Here is a 22,856-nt window from a genome sequence, read left to right on the forward strand (position 1 = left end):
TGTGTGTGTGTGTGTGTATATATATATATATTTCACAGGTGTATCAGAGCAGAATTGTATCACAAATTTTAGAGAGTTCCTCCTAGCTAAGACCTTTGTTTCCCTAAAGTAGCAAGAACAATATTGTTCAAATTCTTTTTTTCAATAAAAAGTTCTGAATTTACAACAGCTAAAGATAACATTTTCAGAAACATAAGCAGTAACACAGTTCATTTTCTTTTCTTAAATTTCTTAGAATTTCTGCATTAAGTTAATCTGTAGTTGCTTTCAAGACAGCGCAGGTATCCTCTGGTGATCTGTTATCACATGATAGCTCTTAGCAAAATGGACCAAACACACATGATAACCTTTAAAATACAAAGATCTAGTCACAAAATTTACTTACCCTTTGATTAGAATTTACAACGTCAAAGAAACTAGCTTCACTGACGAGATGAAGCAGGATGTAGATTAGGTAGTAAGTCTAAAGAGAAGTCAAGAGAACTTTAGCATTCAAAACTCAAACATAACCRTTCACATTTAAAGACAGCATGATCCTTGCTTTCTGGAATGATTCCATCCAGGGAACTTCAATGGCCCTATGTATTTGCCTAAAAAACCCAGCATATTTAAATGCTTGTAACATTTTAAAACAGTATTCCGTTGTTTAAGATTACTTAAGTTGTATACAAGGTTTTCTGTAGTTTTAATAATTGAAAATTAAATTTACTARTTGGCTTTGTTCCCCTGTCATCTACATCCAAATCCAGCTAATTGCTAAGAGATTTCTTGGTAGACTCAAACAAATTAACATCTAATTTTCAGTTGGGTGGAAATACTAAATCTTTACCAGGTTACCTTTCTAATAGGGCTTTAAGAAAAGCATCATTAAAGTATCTTATTCTAAAGGCTGCAGGTGGAAATTTAGGTCTTGCATCAATCACTTGTTACATTAGAAGGAAGGAAATACAGTCCTGTGATTATAGCATGCTTGGAAGACAGGCCAAAACCATTCAGGTGACTTCACCACATGAAAAAATTGACTGTCTCTGACTGCAACACAACCTAGCACAGCTTCCTTGGTCATGTACTGCTTCTTTCCCTCCTCCTTTACTACCAGCAAAAGGGAATATGAGCAACATTTTTAACCTATACACATGAAAAGCAAAATAAACACAAAATACTGTAAGTCATTATCCATACAGAACTCTTCAAGCAATTAACACAAGTTAAAAGAAATGTTCTCCAATTTATGAAAAATGCATAAGACTACAAATGCAGAAGTTTACTATTAGCTAAATACCTGCTGTTCCAGGTCTGAATGAAGGTGCTCTCCGTTGACATCGTTCTGCTGCTCTAATCTTTCTCTTGTCCTCTTCAGCAGACTAGAAGGTTTCATGCACACCAGGTACTGACGCAGAAGAGACATCTAGAGACAAAATAAACATTTCAAGGTACCAGACTCATCTACTGACACAGGAAAATTAGATATCAACTGCCACGGCAATATAATATATTCATTCACTCAGACAAGCATATATATAAAAGAGACTTGAACTAAAAAGATTTTCATGCCTTAGGTTCTTCCATGACTAGTCACAAATTCAAGTGTTTGTGTGTTGCCCTATTAATGCATCAATCCTAATGAAATAGTTATTTTATGGAAAAATCAAAAGGAAAGCAGAAAGCAGCACTGAATTATTTACAACGTCCAAAATGACTGTGTAGGCACATCCATAAACACTGTACTTAAACTGCAGAAGGTTCTGTATATGCATTAAAATATCTTTGATCCTAATCATAACTAAKAGTTATTAATTTAACATTTTTCAGTATTATTAAACAGGAAAATAGGTTTACAGCACTAAGACAAAAMAGCATACAATTAAAAATATATCTATTCTAAAATTTCTGAATTTCTAAAATTTCAAGCAGCTTTCCTCTTCTGATACACTTCAGAGTTGGGGGCAAATTACACACACACATACACACAAACACACAGCACGTCGTACCTGCTCATCACTGGTGTCGGGTATTCTTACATGCTTTTTATTAAGAAGCTTTGAAATTATCACCAGGCTAAGTCGTCTTCTTACTTGCCTGAAAAATAAAACTTCTTTTAACTTTTTTTTCCCCCACAGAGAATGCCTCAAATCCACATCATTTCCACACAGCACTGAGAGGTTATACATGGCTTCCCTAGACATAAATTKGCCTAGAACAAGTTGGTTGTATTTTCTGAATATAGGTAATTCCATAGAATTCAGTATGAATAAGAGTAACACTTTACAATAAGAATTCAATAAGAGTAACATTTAACAACGGACATGAATCACCCAGCATTTAATCTAGGCATCATTCAGACAAAAGTGTGAGTAAAACCCTTTACTATAAGATTCCAGGGTGCTCCAAGTCCAGGTAATTATAAGGTATATAGGCTAAAATGTAAAAATCACTCTGTAGATAAAATAACTCAATAGAACTGATTACGATGRCATATATGCAATTAAAACAAACAAAAACCCTATGCACGTACATTTTTAAGATACAAGAGAACACAAATATTTTTAAAGCACCATGTAATACCTATCGCATTTATCCAACTCTGGGCTTATAGAAATAAACCAACTGTTACATTACATATTTCTGATTTTATAGTGTCCTTACCTGCCACGTATTATCCAGCTCGGGACCAGCTGGACCAGCCACAGGAGATTATGGTGCTGACTAGAGAGTTCATTCAGTGCCAGGCAGAGCTCAGGCATCTTCAAGAGAAGAAAAGCAAGAAAACCCAAAGCTACCGAATAAAGGGCATAGTGGGCAGTTTCTTGTACACATCTACTCCCCACAAACATACACTACATAATTATTAAAAGGAATTKGGCTAATAAGACCTGATGTGCATAAAGATATCTAGGTATTTCAACTGTAGTTAGGTCCACCCTATACTATTTTACAGTAAGATAACTGAGATAAGGCTTTGTTTCCTGACAGGCAGCAAGCACAATCACTTGTTTCACTCTTTCAAAGAGCCATTTAAAACATACAGGATTTGGTTATATGTAAAATTATTGGTTAGTTCAATGCAACAGTTCCCTTGCAGAACAGGGGAAACAAGCACAACGGTATGGGGCAAAGCCATTTTCCACATGCCCTCCCACATGCTAATCACACACCTTTCACTGCTCCCAATTTGCTCACATGACATTTTCCAACAGTATTTTTTGATACATTAAAAAAAAAAATGAAAACCTCAGATCTCTCCCCACTTGCCCAAAAAGTTTCATTTTTATGAATGAAAACATCAAAATAGTATATTTCTCAAAATTTAAGTTGCGATTTAATATATTTAGTACTACAAAATTAATTGTGAAGTTACCTTTGTATCCCAGTCTTTTATACTTTTCAGAAGCTTCACGAAGAGGCACTGAAAATCTATCAAAGGAATTTGCTTTAACTGTTTCTCCAAGCTTATTTTGAATAGTGATAGAAGCAGCAGCACTATTTCTTGATCAGTATATCCGCCTTGACAGACTGTTATACAAAAGCCTAGAAACTTTAAAAGAAATAAAAAGCATTAAAATACAAAATTGGCTTAGTTCCTCTAAAATAGGATGAAAATTTAAGCTTTCCACCCTCACATTAAGATGCATTCCAAATAACAAATGGTTTTTATAATGTGCTTATGTAACAAATATCTCCCCATCTCTCAGATATCAGTTTATATCCACCCTCTTTTTCTTGTAACTGCCTCCTGAAGGCTCATCTTGCAACCATTTAGAGAAGCATTTTTGAACGATGGCAATATCCCCTGAGAATAATAGGGAAGATCTTTCTCCACTGCACGGATAATCTTACTCCAGCCAGATGAAAGGCTGCCAACAGGCTTGCTAATTACACAAGTAATACTCAAAACAACCATCAAATGGTTTCTCCCCACTCAAGAATTACTGTAAGGGCTGCCCACAACACAGTATAGAGGATGYGAGTGTAAATGAGATAACAAATTAACCAAGATAGATTTGTATTGTCTCTAGCAGCAATGCTCAAAGTGTCCCCTCCTGAACCTAGAGGCTTTAYAGTTACAAATCTCTCCAAGGAAGTGTTAGGAAGACTGAAATACTCCCACAAGGAAATCTGAAATTGGCTGCTCAGTCTATGATTTTACAAGACCTGTACTCAAGGAGAAGTGGCCTGTGAAGTGTGACCAACACTCGTGCAGCCAATGGTCTCACAGGTCAGGGCACGGATCTAAGCTCAGCTCCTCAAATGGGATCCYGCTGCCCTCGTGAGCTCCCATCTCATTCACCTTGTGCTGCACAGGCCCAGACTGCAGCTCAGAGCGCTCCACTAAGAAGCCAAAGCAGCACAAAACACAGTGGCCAAGAGCAATTCCCCTTCCCACTTCTGCTGGGACACACAAATGACCTGTTTCTTGTACACTAGGGAGTGAAGCGGCTCAGGGGAGTTTGACAGAGTGCTACAGCAGGAGGACAGAAACAGAACAGCRCAGCTGGGAGTGAGGGAAATAAAAAATAAAGCTTACACAGCAACTGGAGTTTGAGATTTCTCACCTTGATCACATTAATTAGGTTGGTTTCTGGGACGGCAGTGAAGGCTGGTCTGGCAGTGACGAGATCCCCTCCTAGCTGGTTTTTGCTCACTGTTTCTTGCACGTGACTTCTAATAAAAGAGATGCTAATCTGATCAGTAAATTAATAATTAGAAAGCCCGCAACAGCCTAACTGCATTAAACTGAAAAAAAAAGTGTTTTAAAATTCCTTCAAAAACAGCCTCAGTTACAGAGCAGAGACATCTATGTAAAAATTGCTTTTAATTCCTCCCAGTCTTCTAGGCAACTATTCCTGAAARTCTGCACTAGGAAGCCTTAGGACATGAAAACAACCCTTTGATTTGAATCCTTACCTGGCAGAAAATGTTTAGGTTTCAGTTTATTTCACAAAGACTGAGTTTAGAACTTAAAGTGCAGCACTGCTTGATGGAAGGGTCAGGGGGAAAAGGAGACCTTCCTGATTCTACATTCTAAGCACAAGATTTCACTGGATCTAAGCAATAAATATCAAAAGGAAAACACTTACAAAATATCACACTCGTTAAAGTTGGGCTGAAGATGCTGCAATGGAAAGAGAGATCTAAACGCAACACCCATATTGACAAACACWGCTGACACATCAGCTAGTGAAGGGATCCATGGCTTAGACTGTTCATCACTGATGGAAGCTACAAGTAAAAGACACGGAATGGATTAGTTTTAAACTTAGTTTTCAGCATCAGTTCTTTTTAAGGGAAACAAATCTGCTCARTCTGCATTGATTCTGCTAGCACTAATCTCAGAAGATTTGTTGCAGCATCGGATGATACATTATTTTCAGAACAATAGAGGGGAAAACGGCTTAACACAGCACTGCAAACTAAAGGAGCCTCTTGCTTATGGAACTTCTTTCTTATGTAAAAGGCCAATTATTTTAAGTTTCACCTACTCTCCCCTCGTGGCTCTCTCTTATCACAGCACCATAAGCAAAGAGGCAAGGTTTACAGAACAGTAATTTGTGTTCTGCACAGGTAAGAGGGCRCTATCATAACAGGACTGGAAGTAGTGCTAAATAAGATTTAGAAATAGGGAGAGCTCCTAAAACAGAAGAGCTAAATAGATGGAATTCATTCATTTGACAGAAACAAGCAACAATGCTCACTGCAAAAAGCTTGTTTGTATCAAAATTCACATCTGCATGTGTTTGCAAACTGTATGAAGGATCTTAAAGGATGCTAAGCTAGCAAGGTGACATGAAACTAGACATAAGTGTTCTCCAAATAATGACAGTAGTCAACAGAATTCTGAATTGGGTAAATTTTGGCATCTTCAGACTATAAGAAAAAAAAAGAAATGAAATGCAACACTCAGAACTCTACAGGTTCAGATCTCAATGTTCAATTCAGGAAAAAAAAAGAGGCATCCTCAGGTATGGGAATAGAGTGTCTAAGAATGATTTGGAGACGATAAATTTTGAAGTGGTCAGACAAACTTTCCAGGACCAACTGTAGCCCATTTGATCCTGCTGTGAGGGAAATRGAAAGGTCCAAGAATTTGCTGAGATTTCTCCCAGCCTTAATTCTTAGCCTGCTCATTGATCAACTTGAACTGTTCACTCAGCAACAAGCCTACTGCCAGCAAAGCACAAAATGAAAGAGGCCACATTCCCTCTCATATCAGCTCATGGTCCTATTGCTCAAGATTGAAATACATGGAATAATTTGGATAGACCTAATCACGCATTATTTTAACAAAGTTAACTGCAGGCTTAAACAAAGCTGTGACTTTTGACGGATCTGGATGAAGGGAAGACATGGAGAACACAGAGAGGAACTGGTACTGGAGAAGTCTTTAGAGAATACAGATGAAGGAAGGCAAAACACAGGAACACAGCAGCGTGGGTTGGAGCAGACCCTGAAAGTGTTTCTGTGCAGGCATATGGTTCTTTTCACTTTTGCTGTATACCCAGAAAGAGAACTACGCAAAACTACACGCTGTGTAAGACTACATGAGCACCATCCTGCAGCCCTTAAGCTGTGAAACAAATGTCTGCAGCTTCCAAAGTAGAAGACAGGGAGAAAAGGGTGGGTGGGGGGGAACCACACACACACAACCCTTTTAAGCAACCAGACTGGGCTACTCTTAAGATTATTTCTGTCTGTGTAAAAACAACAGAATGTTTAAAAGGCTCTGTACCTGCTGCACTGCTTTGCAAATACGTGCCAAGACCACATCCCGAGGTACAGCTTGTATATACTCAGTGAAGACCAACTCCTACCATACGTGCACCAAGTACCCGAAGGACCCCAAATCATTGTAGCTTCACAGAACAGAGCCAGTGTCTTTTCCCTGCTCCCCATCATCTGTCCATACTTAAGGAAAATGTTTCTGTTTCGTCAGTCAGTTTTCTATTCTTCAAACACTCACCATTTTTTACTGTTATTTCCATCAACTTGTCTAATATCTGTGTGGAAACACAATAGTCAGGATGAACAGACATCATCTGTCAAGAGAAAAGAAGCCACATTTCAAGCACTGATTTGCATGATAGCATCTTTTTTGTTTTAATTTCTAAAATGCACCAACTTTTTGGTGCAACAGAATGTAGACTATAATATATCCTCCTGGAACCTATTTTCAACTTGAGCAGAGCGTCTCTCTTAACCAGAAGTGGGGGCAATTGGCAGTTGACTTCCTACTCATGGGCAAGAACATATGCAATTCTAAACCCAAACAATGAACTCTTATCTATACACAGACCTACAAAAACACAACCATGAAATGCACTTGCAGAAGCACTGCACTAGCCCCATGGAAATCCTTCTCCTACTCCACAGACAGTTTGTTCTGCGAGTGAACTGAACTAGCTCTTAGTTCCTCCTTACTTGAGCAGCAGCAGGACTCGCACAGGGTGGCAATCTGCTCCTAGCAGGAGGGAAGGACACACAGGAGCAAAAAACTTTTCCTTTGGCAAAAGCAGAAAGTCAGACAGCAGACCTAAGCTGCAAACTCATAGGCAGCTCAGTTCTATTTTTCATTTCAGACACAGTTAGAATTCATTAAGAAATAATGGAATATAGATAGGAGAGGGACATTCTCATGAAGAAATGACAGAGCAATCTAAATTCCCTGGGGATTTATGCTGCCACAGACATTTAGAAGGCAGAGAGCCACAGCACTTTCTCCGAGAGTGACTCTGAACTTCTCCTGAGCCATGATGCGAAACGACCTTTTCTGGACAAAAATTACCTGGTTCTGCAGATACCTTTGATAATTTAGATGATGATATATGTAGCAATGACACTTTTGTGTACTCCAGCACATAAATTTCATTTCCTTCCAACCTAAAATAAGTAACATTCCTGTGTTCTGGTCTATGCTATTAACATCCTGAAAATTACCAAGCACTGTGTCCTTTCCAGATGAAGTACCATGTATGGTGATGGATAGGGACATTTTCAAATCAGATAGGGAAGAAGAAAAACTATTCCTAGTGTTTTATCAAAAGACAATCCGAGTATTTCAGATTGAAGAACAAGTAAGAACGAGAAAGATTTATCAAAAAGAACTGTTATTAATGCAGAATAAAAGAAATCACAAAATTGTCCTGATTAGTTCTGCTGCAATTGCCTTCCAAGGCAACTATGATATCCAAACAGAGCAGAACTGCAGGACTAGGGCAGGTCTTACCTGGAAAAGCCACTTCAGAATTGGTATGGGGCACATGACACGGCTGTAAGCAGAACTCAGAAAGCCATTAACAGCCAGCGAGAGCTGCTGGGCTGCACCAGARCTGCAAGACAAAGACAGATGGGACAGAGTGGGAAACTATTAGTGGTTCAATCAGCACTTCTATAAAGTATATGAACTTCCCCAAACCCCAGCTCACCACCAGCATCAAGAGAAATCTGAACAGTCCTAACGTATGTTTTCTGAAGCTCTTCACTACTTTAAGGTACTCCTACCATAAGGTAATTATACCTTATTCATGGCAACATCTTTAAAAGATCAAATTTAGAACAACTCTTTCTCTAGAAAGACATAACACAGCATTTGGAAATATTTGTGCTATTAGAGAACAAATTTGAAAATATTGATTTACACTACTGTACTAGTAGTGTAAATCTGAGTAAACTGAGTTCAGTAAACTGAACTACTGTTGTATGAATAATTTTGCCTGTCTACACAAATGGCTTCTTATGCTTAGACCAGTGAGTAAGCTTATTTGCTATCCACTGATCTTTATCAAGTTATTTAGAAATAGAAAGTCTCCTGTGGAAAAATTTTAAATACTCTCTTAACTAAAGAGCCTGGAGACAAAACAAAACAGTTACAAAGGTTCAGTCTAATTTTGCTGTCTAAATCTGAAGTGAAAAAATCATAAAGGAGAATATCTACATTTTTGTATTGAATTATTTTAATTCCAGTCTCTGAAAGGTATTTCATAAGCAGCTGACATAATATAGCAAAATTTCCCACATACTGCACTTGAGCCTTCTCTGCCCTAATTATCTATTAGAAGAGACATCTCCCAACTTCCCCATATACCATCCATCTGACTGGGCAAGCGGCATTGGGACAAGGGCTCCTACAGTGTGTCAGAATTGAACAGTTTGGAACTGAATTCAGTCACCGAATCTAACAAATGTGGGAAATTGTGACTTTCTGCAACCCTTGTTAGGTGAACTCATACTTAGGACAAACACACATACATGAGGTAAACACATGCAGAACTCTTCAGCCTTCAGACCTAAAATAACAGTAATCAAGTCTCAAATGAATCCATCCCAAAGGTTTTCCTTCCTTAACTGGGATTRCTAGACTTTTGCTCATTGCAATTAAGTTAGTCCTGCAACTTCTAGAGCTGCTCAGAAATTCACTCAACACAGCAGAAATACTGAAGAGGCCAAAACACCCATCTTCTTGCTCGTGTCTCTAATACTTAAGACCAAGGTAGTTTTTCAAGAATTCTTGAGGAAGAAGGAAGTTTTGAGTAACAATTCACAGTTCTGTAAACCTAACCTGGATAAGAGAATTCCTTGAAAAGTGAATCCCTCCATAGCAAGACAAAGCTCATTTCCATGCAAAGGCATGATTTCATCTTAAAAAGTGCTAATGCTCACAGTGAATAAACACAATGGCAGTGAGAAGGATATTCTTACCTAAGGAGGAGCTTTTCTATAGGATTCTGAGGTATGAAATAAAAATTCCTCAAGTCAAGATTGTGTTGATTGAAGATTTTTCCAGACATTRCCAAGTTAAATATTTCTTCTCCAGGGTGGTAGTCAGGTATGGCRTGAGCTGTTATTGAAAATCTCTGTATAAATGCCCTGTAATATTCAAAATTGTTTTTATGAGCTTAAATAGTGAGAGGCTTATTTGCTGGTTTAAACAGTTATTTTCAAGAATGAAAATCAGACATGTGAAAGCTGAATTAGATTAAAATAAAATTAGCTTCCAAAAAAATATGCTGGACCACAATAAAARTAATTATGATAAAAACAGTTTACATAAGACGTAACAACAGCAATAGACCGAACAAGGAAAAAGATCAGGAAAACGGCTAAAAAGCAAAAACAAACAAAAAAACACAGAAAACTACATTTAAGTGGCTTTAGAGTAGGATAGACCTGTGTTCTTCTGAGAGATCTCCATCAGCAAASGTATCCTCCCCCTCTTCCTCATCTCCATCTGAAGAATTTGTTTCTGTTTTCTGTATGTCTTCCTGTAACCGTTCTTCTAGTTCATCTACCCTGCAATAATAACAGAATGTTATAGCCAACTACAAATGGCAAAAACATGCAAAACAAAAAAAGTAGCTTTCCATCCTAAGCTATTAAGTGGCTATTTCCCAATGCCTAAATAATTTCCAAACGTGCATTCCATTCTAGTTTGTCAGAGACAAACACTTCAACCAAATTCTGACATTATGAGGTTTTTTGTTTTGTTTTATAATTGCACCTTTCAAACTTGTCGATGGACTTCTTATTTACCAATAAAATGTTAACGTGAAGTTTTTAAAAGTTAAGAAATCTATTTTATGAATGAACATTCACTGCTCCACAGTCAGTCAGCTCATAGTCACAGGGGTCAGTCACATCCACACTCATTAGCAGCAAAAGACTTGAGTACATACATCGCATTATGTCTTCTACTAGAAACATCTCTTGCAAGAAAACGAATTAGTTCTGACCGCTAAATTTTAACTATTCATATGCTGACAGACTAYCTACATCTCAGAAATGAAAACTGAATTACAAAAGGCTTTGAAGAAACTACTGTAATCTATATATGCAAAAATTGTTCTTTCATGCCTGACCAGCAGCTGTTAGCTGGCTTAGTGACTTACAAAAGCATCAGTAATTCCAGTCTGGTTCTTAAGGGGCAGACAGATGCATCACAAGTTACTCAGTACTGCTTGCTGGAGAATATCAATCAGCTTTTCACACTCAAGGAGTCCTTGTATGTCTAGTCAGATATATGCTCTGACACGGCCGTGCAGAGCTTRGCTTGCTGCTGTCCAAACTACAGCCACTTTGGGGAACACAAGGCACACCAAAGCTTCCACAAAGCATCTTTAAAGAAACTGACCTTTTAGATTCTTCTTTCTCCTTCAAAATGTGCTCTAAGCTGTTCACATATGACACCTGGCTAACAACAGGAGGCTTAGAAAGCTGGAAATGAAATACGACATTTAAAAATTACATACACGAAAAATTATTGATTCGCTACTAGACAATAAACGTGGTTAATATATTAACCTCTTTCCATTTTAATGATATTTTGCCTGCAGGTAAAAATGCAAAGGAGATCCTGAAAAACARGATGAATCACAGTTTAGGTTTCTCAATCCCTTGAGAATTATAAACCGCTCTCAGCAAATTTAGAAATCAACTGCCTAAATAYTTTCAAAGCCTCACCAGGAGCTGGAAAACCACTTTTGAAAGCTGTGCTTGGATCTTTGGATATCATTTGCTATTTCTCTCTCTGTAACAGTATAAACAGCACTCGAGGATCAGGGCTCCACTGCACTTCAGACTGGATCCGAACAGCAGAGCAATCCACAGCTTCTCTCCCTGCTGCAGATCTCCAGCTAGCCCTCATAAACAGCATTAGCATCGGAAGKTTTTTTTCATGACAGCTTTGCTATTTTTAACCCACTGAGACCCTAGAAACCCTCAYTGTTGCACACTGAGACCCTAGAAAAACCTCATTCTTGTACATGGCACAAGAAACTCCCCAAATAATTCAGCACATCTTTGGTATTTTCACCATTTCCTAGGGAACAAAGCTTACCAAATCACCTCAAGAATAAAATAAAACAAAACAAAGCTTTTCATCAAAATCCTATTGCAGCATCAAGTTAGAAAGCCAGTAAAAATATTAATTAAAGAAAAAAGGTGGTCTTAACATCTAGCACAATTAGCTTGATTTTCAGTCGCCAGTGTTTTATTTGCCAACAACTTTATTAGCAAACAAAATAGACCTAAAATTGCTGTAGCCAGATTTCAGTTCTCTGGACCATTTTCTTTAACCGGAAACCCTTACTCGGGATACAGGTTCATTTTACGAGCTCCCTAACTGAAGGGGAATACAAGTCAACACGAGCACACACTGCTACTGGGGATTGACTGTTACCCAGAAGAAAAACTAATTAGCCTAGGAAATTATTGTGCATCTGCTTTAAAAAAAAGTGCTGATAGAGCATTAATTTATGGTATAAGGAGACATTTTTCCAATGCCACAGAATTCCTTCAAGTGCTATCCTTGCACTTAAYGAGGGACAATATTCACCAGATGCAAACACATCCTTCAGTCTTTTTGCAAGGAGACAAGTCCCACGCACACCTGCGTATGCTGAAAGACCAGGTACTTTTGGTGGAGAAATCTGAAATTCTCTTCCCCTCCTCACCCCAGTTAATGTGCCCAAAATGACTTTAATGACTCCTGAAAAACTGAATTTGCTCCAGTTTGCATATATGTCCCTTCTTACCAAAGAAAAGGTGGGTGACWGCACAGAAAAGTCAAAGTTATGGAAATTTTGGGATGGTTTTTAAATATTTTGCCCTTCTTGGCCATAATTATAYAGAAAGAGGGTAAGTCAAATGTCTGTGGTCACATACATGCCCCTAAGCTACATCTAGGCTGCATCTGCTTATCGGTCTTAACCACCAATTACGCTGGCCATGCCTGGTTCAGATTGGGAAATATGCACATGACCACAAAATTCTCCTCTATAATCTGCCTACAAAATTAATGGTGAGGACAGATGAAGTAATTATAACAGCTCAATATCTGCTTATGGAAACACTTTCAACAGAAATCCAGGGAACATAATGAACTACTACTGGGATTTATACAGATATTCTGCTAACTGCAGCTTTATTTTTCCCTTGGAAAGATTTTATTCAAAACCATTCACTCCTAAACTGCATCAGCTTTGTTAGCAGTAATACATTAAGTTCTAGTGTAGCATTTCCAAAATTAAACCATTAATTAAACCATTAATTTACAATAAAGCCTTTAAAGAGCTATTTGTTCAGTAACAGCATGGCAGACAGGTTGCTAACATTAAAAAATGCAGATTAATTCATCATCACAATATACTGTTAAGTAGGATTCAAATATTTATTCAATTTGTCACTTGTGAGCTGGCGAAAACCTTTAACTTTGAAATACCATGAAATTCAAACTTCAGTAATTGGGCCTCAAAGAAAATGCCACATTTACAGATCAAGAACTCTATTTTTGTTAAGCACAAATCATTGACCAGGATAAGTAGCTTCAACTCAAAAATCTTGTCTGATCATAACGATAAAAGCATTAAATCCTATACTCCTCCTAAACACAACCTCTCCCCATTTTGTTTAGGGGGAAAATACAAAAATGAAACTCCTGAAAGCCACTAAAAGGAATACAGCTGACATAGCTGCATGARTCATCATTCAGCCTTTCCAAGCACAAGTGTAATAATAAGCACTTTTTTCCCCCAATTATACCGTACTTACTATACACTACAGGACCATTAAGTAAGCTGAGTAATCAGTTCTGGAGGCAAATTCTCCTAAGTTTTCATACATTTAAATCACACCCCAAAAAAGTGAGAAAAGCAAAAGCAAGMCACCAAATCGTAACATAACAAAGCTTCAAGAGAGGCATTTGGTTTTTCTTTGCTACTTACAGGAAGCTTCAGTGATGGACTCATGGTGTCTTGGGAAAGATTTTCAAGACAGTCTCCTTCGAGRGTTCCCAGCTCTGGCTGGGGACTTGAAGACAAAATTTCTTGCAATGGCAAGAGTATTTCTTCATCTTCATCATCATCATCTGCATCGAGATCACATTCCAAACTCTCATCCTCACTGTCAATGCTGCTCTTTGATTTGCTATTCAGTTTAGATGCCTCAGGACAGCCCTTTTCAACTTGCAACTCTTCTGACAGCTGTGAAGACGTGGGGCCACCTTCTACACACCCTTCCTTAAGGGGTAATGAACAGGGAACTATTTCACCAATCTCTTCTGAAACGGCAAGTTTCCAAGCATCTTCCACTGAATGCAGGTTGATTTTTTTTTCTGATGTTTTTCCTTTAGATTTTGGTAAACTGTTGCTGAGTTCAGTACTAACAGCTTTAGGAAGTGCAGGCCTTTCTGGTCTTTTTCTATCTTGCCGTTTTGCAGCATCCAAAACCTGAGATAAATCAGCATTTTGAAGTTGACAATTYGCGTCCTCTGTGAATACAGCGTTTGTTTGTGCGAAGTGGTGGCGAGAATGCAACACAGTACTTTTTTCCTGAGAAAGGGACTTTTCCAAGAAACAGTATGAGGGGGGCACCTGCAATTGATTCTCTTTGGTATCCACAATAGAAACRTGGTTATTTTTAATAGGACTGGGTGCAGAGTACGAAGGTGACAAACCTACAAAAGAGGCATTATTTCTTTCATTTTCATGGCTTGAGTCAAGATATTCCTCTGAAAGAATAGAATCATGCCTGGGTTGAGCAGCAGCCTCCATCAGCTGCACAACACCATTAGACAAAGACTTTAAGAAGCCGGTTTTTACAAAGTCAGACTTCCTATTTCTGCMTTGTTCAGAGGATCTACTGAAAATAGAGTCATTCAAGCTCGCTACCACAGAGTGATTTGAGCTGTTTGCATCCAAACCGACAGCGGTGCGTTTTCTTTTTCCAGGAGAGTCTTTTTGTTKGGATGGCCTAGAAGGCATCTTAGGACTAATGCAGAGTGATGGAAAAGACTGGCTTTTCCACATAACGGTGCCTTTTTCAGGTGACAGTCTCAGTAGATTTGGAGAAGAGGCCTCAGGCTTTGAAACGTGTTTTGATTGAGATGGGTCATCTATGAAAGGTGTTTTAAAAAAAACTTCAATTTATATAAAGTCAGTCAAAACTGTATCAGGTTTGAGACAATAAAGTAAAAATTAAAAGAGATAAAAATAAAGACCAGTTCTCATTAAGTTTTAATCTGTTTTTCATTAAAATCCAAAACTACTTTTAGCCTTACTGAAACAGCAGAAATAACCCTAACTAGACCACAGTAGATTTTGAGCTTAACAAAATTCATTCTTTGCAATAAACTTGCAGCAAATCTTTTTAAAAAGTATATTAAATCTCCACATTTCTGCCAATTACTAACTACTTTTAACTGCTGACACTACAGTTTGAACCTCTCAAATCCTATGAAAACTCATCTCATCCTCTGCATCATATTGCCAAAATTATCCTAAGAAGTCACTTTCAACTTTATTTTCCTTGCTCGTGACTGTCATAATACACATCAAAACCAAAGACTTCAACTAATTCAGCTACACACATGTAGCAGCAAAATGCAATGTTAAAAGATCATTAAAWAAAAGATACATTAAGTGATAAACCCAATTATCAATTAATTCCATACTATCAGAACTGTTTCTACCTGCTGCAGTCTCCCATGAAGCAGAATGTGATCTTTTTCTCAAGGGATATCCATTTCCCTAAAAATAAAGATTGAGGAAGTTAGTTTTAATTTAAACATTAGTTTTAATTTAAATATTAAAAGCAGAACGTTGTCCTGTGTCCAATGAATCAGCTAGCACAGACTGTTCCCATTACTCCAGAAACATGATGGTTACAAAGAGCTCGCCAAAAGGACTGCCCCAAACCTGGATTTTAYCCCTTCTCTTCAGATCTGCCCTGGCTCTAAACCTCTCCAGCTTCAGCAGTAATTAACGCAATTAGTTTCTTGCCTCCCTGAGTTATCTGAGAGACATGACCCAGCTGTCCTCAAAAAAGGCTTGAGGAACTTAGGTGACAAAAAGATGGTAGCCACAGGCAAAGAAACAGTGGAGTAGTATGGCGTTAAGAAGAYACAAACCAGTCTTTTATTTTCTATTTTAGAGACACACAATCACTTTCTTTGCTAGTAACCAACTACTTGCTTGTTTGGTAAAGAAAAAGAGTAATATTTCAACCTAGAATGAAATACAGTATGTTTAAACAAGACCACCGCCTCCTCCATTCAGGTATTGTGGTTTAAGTGTAGAATTTGAACTGCTACTAACTGCAGCTTCAGCTAGTGAAAAACTGTCAGGTAGGAAAACTGCCACTGCTGCTCCCTAAATTGCACTATAAAGGAACATGATCGTTTATAACGAAACATTTTCTCTTCAACAGTCACAGCCTCCCACCCTGCTCTTCCCGAGACAACTACACAAGGAGTTCTTGCCACTTCACTGAAGAAAAAAAAATTATCTAAGATAGAGAGAAGTTAATCATTTCTTTATGTAGRTATCTTTTCAAATGATTTGAATTTGAAATGCCAATTTATAAAGATTACAGCTCACTGAAATCTATAAAAGCAGATTTAACAAAAGGAGATTTATTTAGTAAATAAATAAATAAAACAGACAACCCAACACATTTGGTGCCAACCACATGCTGGCTCACTCCTCAGTTGCAGCAGCAGGTGCAAGCAGGAGGAATTAACCTGCTCTGGGGCCCTATGCACAGAACAGTGGCAAAAGTGGCAGCAGTTCTTGAGAAGAGCTGACTGGTAATTTTTACACAGCTGCTGCTTATACAAAGGCATTCTGTTGCATTTTGTTTTTTAAAAGTTTGCCTCTTCAACAGGAATATATAGGCATTGGATGGGCAATTTCTTGCTATTTAAGTCTATTATCCTTCCAGGTAATTTACAGATTAGGTAGCGTAGGCATTTAAGTGTTGTTAGAAGAGGTACATAGATAAAAAAGAAGATCCTAGATTAAAAAAAAAAAAAGCTAGGATGAAAACAAACTAAGGTAAAACAGCTGATGCTTTATTTTAATGTAAACCTAACCCAGCTTTAATATTTCCCCTTTTTAAAAGGGGACTGCTTTCAAGCTGGGTTTTCTTATTTGAAGTGGTTCATCAGCTAACCTAAGCATGACTTAAAAGTCAGAGAGAAAAACAAACTTTTGCGACATCTGAAAGAGGGAGCACCAAGAATCTTACCCTATCTTTAAAAAGTTGTCACAGACTTGAAGCTAAATGACCTTTTCAAGCATACCTGATGTGATAAACTCATTCCTGAGAATGGCTTTGCTGCATGTGGCTTAGATTGCTGCTTTCTATGCTTCTGCTTCCTTTCTCTGCAGCGAGCTTCCAGTGATAGCCTATACTGGGGATCACCTGAAGCACCCTGCACTTTCACAGAATGCCCTGGACTTTGGCACAGAGCTGTGTTGCTCACATGCCCATTATTTCTAGAGTGAGTATTTATAGCATCGGCTTCCAGTGATGAAACCCATCTGTCAGAGTCTGAACTGGTTTCTTCTACATCCATACGGTCAGTCGTCTGTTCCCAGCTATTTCCACATGACAGTGGTGTCCTCATTACACCCAGACACTTCTCATTTCTTCCTTGTTCTTGCTTGACGGTTTTATCCTTTGGGGCCAACGAACAACTGGATGACCCTGCAGTTATGAAGAGTTTTTGAATCACGACTTTAGGGTACACTGAAGTGAATGTCCTGCAYGTTCTGCTGTTCTCCAAGGAGGTTACCTTGTCCCTTTTCCCCTTAACTCCTCTTCGAAAGGCATCTAGCCCAGGACTCGTGCTTGGTGCTTGGACTGGCATCTTTTTCCTCCTGACTTGCTTTGGAGAGGATACTTTCTTTTCAAAACGCTCAGCACATAAAGCTGACATCCCAGTTCCTCCATCTTTTACGTTTCCTTTGTCTGGTGAGCACAGCACAGTTCTGTCTTTACAGCCCAGATCTAAGGGAAAAAAATAGAATGAAAAGATTATTCACGGTCACAATACTGAAGAGAACAATTTCCTTATTAGACTGTATTTAGTATTTCACCTCTCATACACACAAAAGTGGATTTACTGAAGCACACTCAACATTCATTAGCAGTATACAACTCATTTCTCATGGAGTAAGATTGCACGACCTATGCCACAGCTTCAGGTATTACAAACAATCCATTCCAAACATTCCGAACATTCTAAATATTTTTAACCAATACTCATTTCCCTGTAAGGAGGTAAAGGATTAAATTACATTAATTTATATATATATAAAACCTCTTGTTCATTTTTATGTACTTGATGATTTACACCTGTTATATAGCTGTTCCAGACTGAAATGAGATCAGGCTCAACTTCTGCATTCTTATATAACTAAAACTCATATATCAACATTAAAAGACAGATATTTACCTTGCTTTAAAACTGGTTTGAAGAATTCTGTAATTGACTGATTTCTGAAGGGAGAAAAAAAAAAAACATCTCTTTAAGACAGTAATACATAAATGCCCAGGCAGAAAATAATCAATAAAACTACAATGTCAGAATTTCAAAATTCCTACAGAAATATTTTTATGTCAGAAACTCTATCATGGAAGTTTATTTTTCTGATACACTTCATGTTGCAAGACCAAAGAAGTCAAACTGTTAGTTTCCTTTTTTTAACCAGTTTATTTCATCATTCCAGTAAATCTTTACAATTCTTTCAGCTTAAAATAATCTTTCTTGAATGGAATTGACCTCAGCTGTACTCAGTATCCCAGAAGGGAACTCATTAATACCTCCTTTATAATCTCTGCATTCGCACTGCCAACACTTTTAGCTTTTAGCCAGTCAATTACCCTTATTTTTTTAAAAGGTTACAATCACACTGGCTCATCTGCTATTCTACAGGCAACAGGTTAACTGCTAGTTCAACACGCTGTCCCCCAACTTGTGTTTTTCTGCTAGATTAATAAATTGACAAATTGTATTTGTACATGGGAAGACCTGCACCAGCACAGAGGGCAAGAAGGAAGGTGGTGGGAACTGGATTCTCCTCTCATAGCCCCAGTGATCTAGTAAATCAGCTCACCATAGCACCTGAATGCGTACCCCTGGTAACCTGAATAAAAGAACACAGCTCTTCTTACACCTGGCACATGCATGTTTAATGCTGATTGTCTTTGAAGAACTTACCTGCCAATTTCTACTGAATCTATAAAGAGCCTGGCGTCAGCTGAGACTGTTTTCCTCAACAGCCTTACTTAAAAAAAAATAAAGCTTAAATCCAAGCTGTCACTCCGAAACAGAGAAAGTAAACCTAAAAATGCCAGTTGTGCCACTTCTATTAAGGCTGCATTAAAATTTCATCCAGAGATAGATTTTGACAGGCAAATAACACTTTGAAGTTACAAACTAAAAAGAAAGTGTTATAGGGGAAGGAGATGGCTATAACAATACCCACCAATGACCAAACTCTTTGACACATTACTGCCTGCAATGAATTATAGACACATAGCTCTGTAAATTGCAAAGTTCAGCTAATCCTGTAACTTCGCTCTTGATGCCCGAAACAACTTGTGCATCACTTTTCCACACTTTTTTTTCCCATCCAGTTGGTGACACACTGGGATGCCAATTCCCACCACACCAGATTCTCAAACAGTACAAAGGTCCTGTTGGCCTTGCCCCATCTGTAACAGAAGCCCCATGCCAGGGGCACCTCTTTGGGCATGTGTTATGGGTATCTTCTGGCTTCCAACGCACAAACAGCATTCTGCAGCCTTCCTATTTTACACACCCTCAGCACAATAAGGAACTTTACACCAAAGGTGGTTTCCTACCACAAACACCTTGGATGGCAGAACATGAAGGCATTTCTGTGAATTTTATTTCTGAAAATAGTTAGAAAATCTGAATGATGCATGGTTTGGGCATTAAAATATTGTTCTTAAAATGTTGTTGAACATAGTTCTGAATAGCTTCAGAACTGTGAACACACTATCATCATCTTCCTCCACGTTACATGGAAGTCGAGCACTAATTTCAAGGCTATCCTGTCCTTGTTCTGTAACTTTAAGTTTCGAGCAAGGTATTGGTTTGAGAACAGCGGAATAATACACATTAAGGCCTTTCTACATATTTTATAATCATTCTCTGCTTTCCAAAATACAGAGAAATACAGTTACTGTCTGCAAAAGAGTGGCAACAAAGGCTGGAACCATTTATTGAAGTTTCTAAGCTAATATTTTAAAGCATCTATGCGACTGTGCACTCACAGCCTCAAAAACCAGCTTTCAAGTTGGAGCCAGAAAATCCCACAGCTCGCTTATTCTAACTCAACTTGCATTTTCAATCTTTCTGTAAGCATATTGCTTTAACTGTCACTTTGCATAGCACCATTTCTGGATTTTTAACACACACAAATACAGAATACAGACATCTATCAAGTACTGTGCTTCAGTGTACTGTGACCCGAGAAAACCTTAGGTAATCAGAGCATGTGRCGATTAAAACAAGTGTTTCTGGCTTTCTGAAAAGGGCAGAAAAAGCACTAGTCAAAGATTTACCTGCCATAAACTTGATTTCATGTAGACCAAAACACCTCCCCTTTTCTAGTCTGCTGAAGCAAAAGGGTTCACACACTTCAGTTCAACTGRGCAGTCAAAAGGATCAAAATATATTTTGCTGTCACTCCTGTTGCTGACTGATCTGCCCTTCCATTCTGCACTGTGCTCYGCTCCAAGGCAGTGCTCCCTTCCCAGGACATTCCCAACACTTGTTTGTGGCTGCTCTCACAGGCAGAAGTCATGCCGTGGCAATGGCTTTCTGCACTACAAATCCTTCCTGAACTCCTGTTTTCCTATCTRTGGAAATGTGCTTCTCCTTTCAGACTTACACTTTACCTTCCCTTACTTCATTTTTTTTAATAACAAAACTAAAAGCTTCTGCTGCCGTCTTCTTTCCCCAGCCACTCATTTCAAATGTCTGCTTACCGTTCTCTATTATCTAAGACTATTACCTCACTGCTATGTAGAATTTTATTATAAATACAAAAGCTCTGTAACAAAACTTAGATTTGTTTCATACTTCTACAAAGCTTTTTAAAACACAACTGAGAGCCTAGAGGSGTTAACTTTGGAACAGGATTTTTTCCCCTCAGCATTACAAGTCTAACCCGAGTGCAMAGTCTCATGTCAGTCTCATGCTGTTTGTTTCACAGTGCTTAACCACCAACATTTTCCGTTCTGCATTTGCCATTCTGCTTCCGGAAGCACAAGGGATAGGAACTGTCCAACAAAAACAGGATGCTAATTTCTCAACTGCACCTCAGCTGCACCTCAGCCTAGAAAAATCAAGTAAAAGCGAAAGTAAAAAGTATATATAAAAAAACGAAGYGCAAGAAGGAACATGACAAAATCCTGCCATCTCCCACTTTTTCATTGTCTTGAAAACAYGAGAAGACTATGCATTTTCCACGTGGGAAGGAGCATATCTGTTCACAAGAAAACTTACATTATTCCTTTAATAAGAAGTAAAATCAGTCCTTAAAGACTGAAGAATTGACCAAATGATAGTCTCTAAATTTCCTTCTTCTACATGTTATGAAAGGAAGCCGTTTGTGGTTGTTTAATGTACCTCTCTCAACAAAAAAAAAGCTTTGGTTTATGCTTTTCACCAAAGTATAAGAACTCAACAATTATCATCACTGAAAATTATTCACTCTTTTTGTGTGTGTGTGAAATTTCATCTTAAGTGAGAAACTAGAGGCACCACTAAAAACACCTCGGGAAGGAAAAAGGCAAGAAACCATAAACATGCAGTCTCACTTGACACACAGAAAAAAAGCCAAAGTCAGAAAATAAAACTAGCAAACTTTACAAAATTAAGTACACAGCACCTTAAAGGAAGGGATGAAAAATTTCTTTCCCTTGTTAAGCAGCTGAAACCCATAAGAGTCTCTAAGATAATTATTTCTTACAGCTGCATCAACCTCAATCCCCCACTGGACAAAGAGCATATTTTTAACAATTAGTGCTGGAAACACCACCATCAACAGCTCCAAAAAAAAAAAAAAAAAAACCCAAAGTCAAACAAAGTAGGAATACACTACATGATATAACTATACATATCTTTGACAAAACGAAGCCACTTTGAAACTGCTACAGAAACAACAACGACAAGAAATTTGTACCAAAAACTTTCTAAGGAGTTTCTACATGACCACAATACCAAGGAAAGCTTTTTCTTTTCCCCTCCCCTCTTAAAGATGTTCTGAAAACCTCCTGGGCAGCAAAAACAAAGCTCCTTAGTGACGTCAGTTTCTCAACCAGGACGAACACAGAAAAGAAACCGAAAGTTTAGCCCCTCCCTTTCATCCTAAGCCATCAAAAGCAGACATAAACAAAATGAGGTGCTGCTGTGGGGTAAGAACTTGAGACTTTTTTCACACCGCAAGGCGCAAAACTTGTTTAACTCAGCAGCCTATGAAAAGCTCATCAAGCCTTTAGCAGGACTTCAGCGYGCAGCAGATCATCTCCTCTACAGAGTGTTACCAACCACCCCTGCCCTTAGCAGAGGCCACCCCCTACAGCATCATCCGCAGTTCACAGCTRAAGAGGATCAAGAGCAGAACTGAGGACAAAGTTTTCCCTTTGAGCTCAAGCRCCGAGGCCCAGCTTTAGAGGTAGAGCTGGCAGCAAACACTGACGTTTAGGACTTGCGCACACACGGCAGGACTSGAGACTTGCAGAGCTCCCTGCAGATGCTGGTCGGCCCCTGGCCGGGTATCGCTTTCTTAGAGCGCCTCTTAGGTTCCCGGCTATTGACGCCTTTCGCCCAGGCCTCTGGGGCAGCAGAACCKAATAAAAACGAGGGTAAAAGGAGGCACCTGCGGCCCCCACAGCCCCATAATAGACCCAAATAGGGTCGGCCATGGTGGGGCGGCATCATGGCGGCCATGCTGGCGGCGGGGCCGCAGGGCACTCTGGGAGCCGCCCCGCCCGCGCGCGCCCCCTGGCGGCGGGGCCGCAGGGCACTCTGGGAGCCGCCCCGCCCGCGC

At 38.7% G+C, this 22,856-nt stretch overlaps 1 protein-coding gene across 1 annotated transcript in view; it reads right to left on the bottom strand.

Annotated features, from left to right (window-relative positions):
- Positions 1-22,856, bottom strand: part of SLF2 (SMC5-SMC6 complex localization factor 2) — a 26,098-nt gene that overhangs the window by 3,013 nt on the left and 229 nt on the right. Inside the window, exons 2-17 of the mRNA XM_026050567.1 lie at positions 18,227-18,273; positions 17,069-17,778; positions 15,458-15,515; positions 13,713-14,881; positions 11,123-11,205; positions 10,162-10,284; positions 9,694-9,861; positions 8,222-8,324; positions 6,959-7,034; positions 5,079-5,220; positions 4,554-4,662; positions 3,359-3,535; positions 2,647-2,744; positions 1,992-2,079; positions 1,283-1,408; positions 386-463 (exon numbers count right to left, since the gene is read on the bottom strand). Coding sequence (XP_025906352.1) covers positions 386-463; positions 1,283-1,408; positions 1,992-2,079; positions 2,647-2,744; positions 3,359-3,535; positions 4,554-4,662; positions 5,079-5,220; positions 6,959-7,034; positions 8,222-8,324; positions 9,694-9,861; positions 10,162-10,284; positions 11,123-11,205; positions 13,713-14,881; positions 15,458-15,515; positions 17,069-17,778; positions 18,227-18,273 — 3,355 coding nt within the window. The remainder of the gene's footprint in view (positions 1-385; positions 464-1,282; positions 1,409-1,991; positions 2,080-2,646; positions 2,745-3,358; positions 3,536-4,553; positions 4,663-5,078; positions 5,221-6,958; positions 7,035-8,221; positions 8,325-9,693; positions 9,862-10,161; positions 10,285-11,122; positions 11,206-13,712; positions 14,882-15,457; positions 15,516-17,068; positions 17,779-18,226; positions 18,274-22,856) is intronic.

The sequence above is a fragment of the Nothoprocta perdicaria genome, unplaced genomic scaffold (genome assembly GCF_003342845.1).
Source record: "Nothoprocta perdicaria isolate Ctin4 unplaced genomic scaffold, notPer1 scaffold_7, whole genome shotgun sequence".
Taxonomy (NCBI): domain Eukaryota; kingdom Metazoa; phylum Chordata; class Aves; order Tinamiformes; family Tinamidae; genus Nothoprocta; species Nothoprocta perdicaria.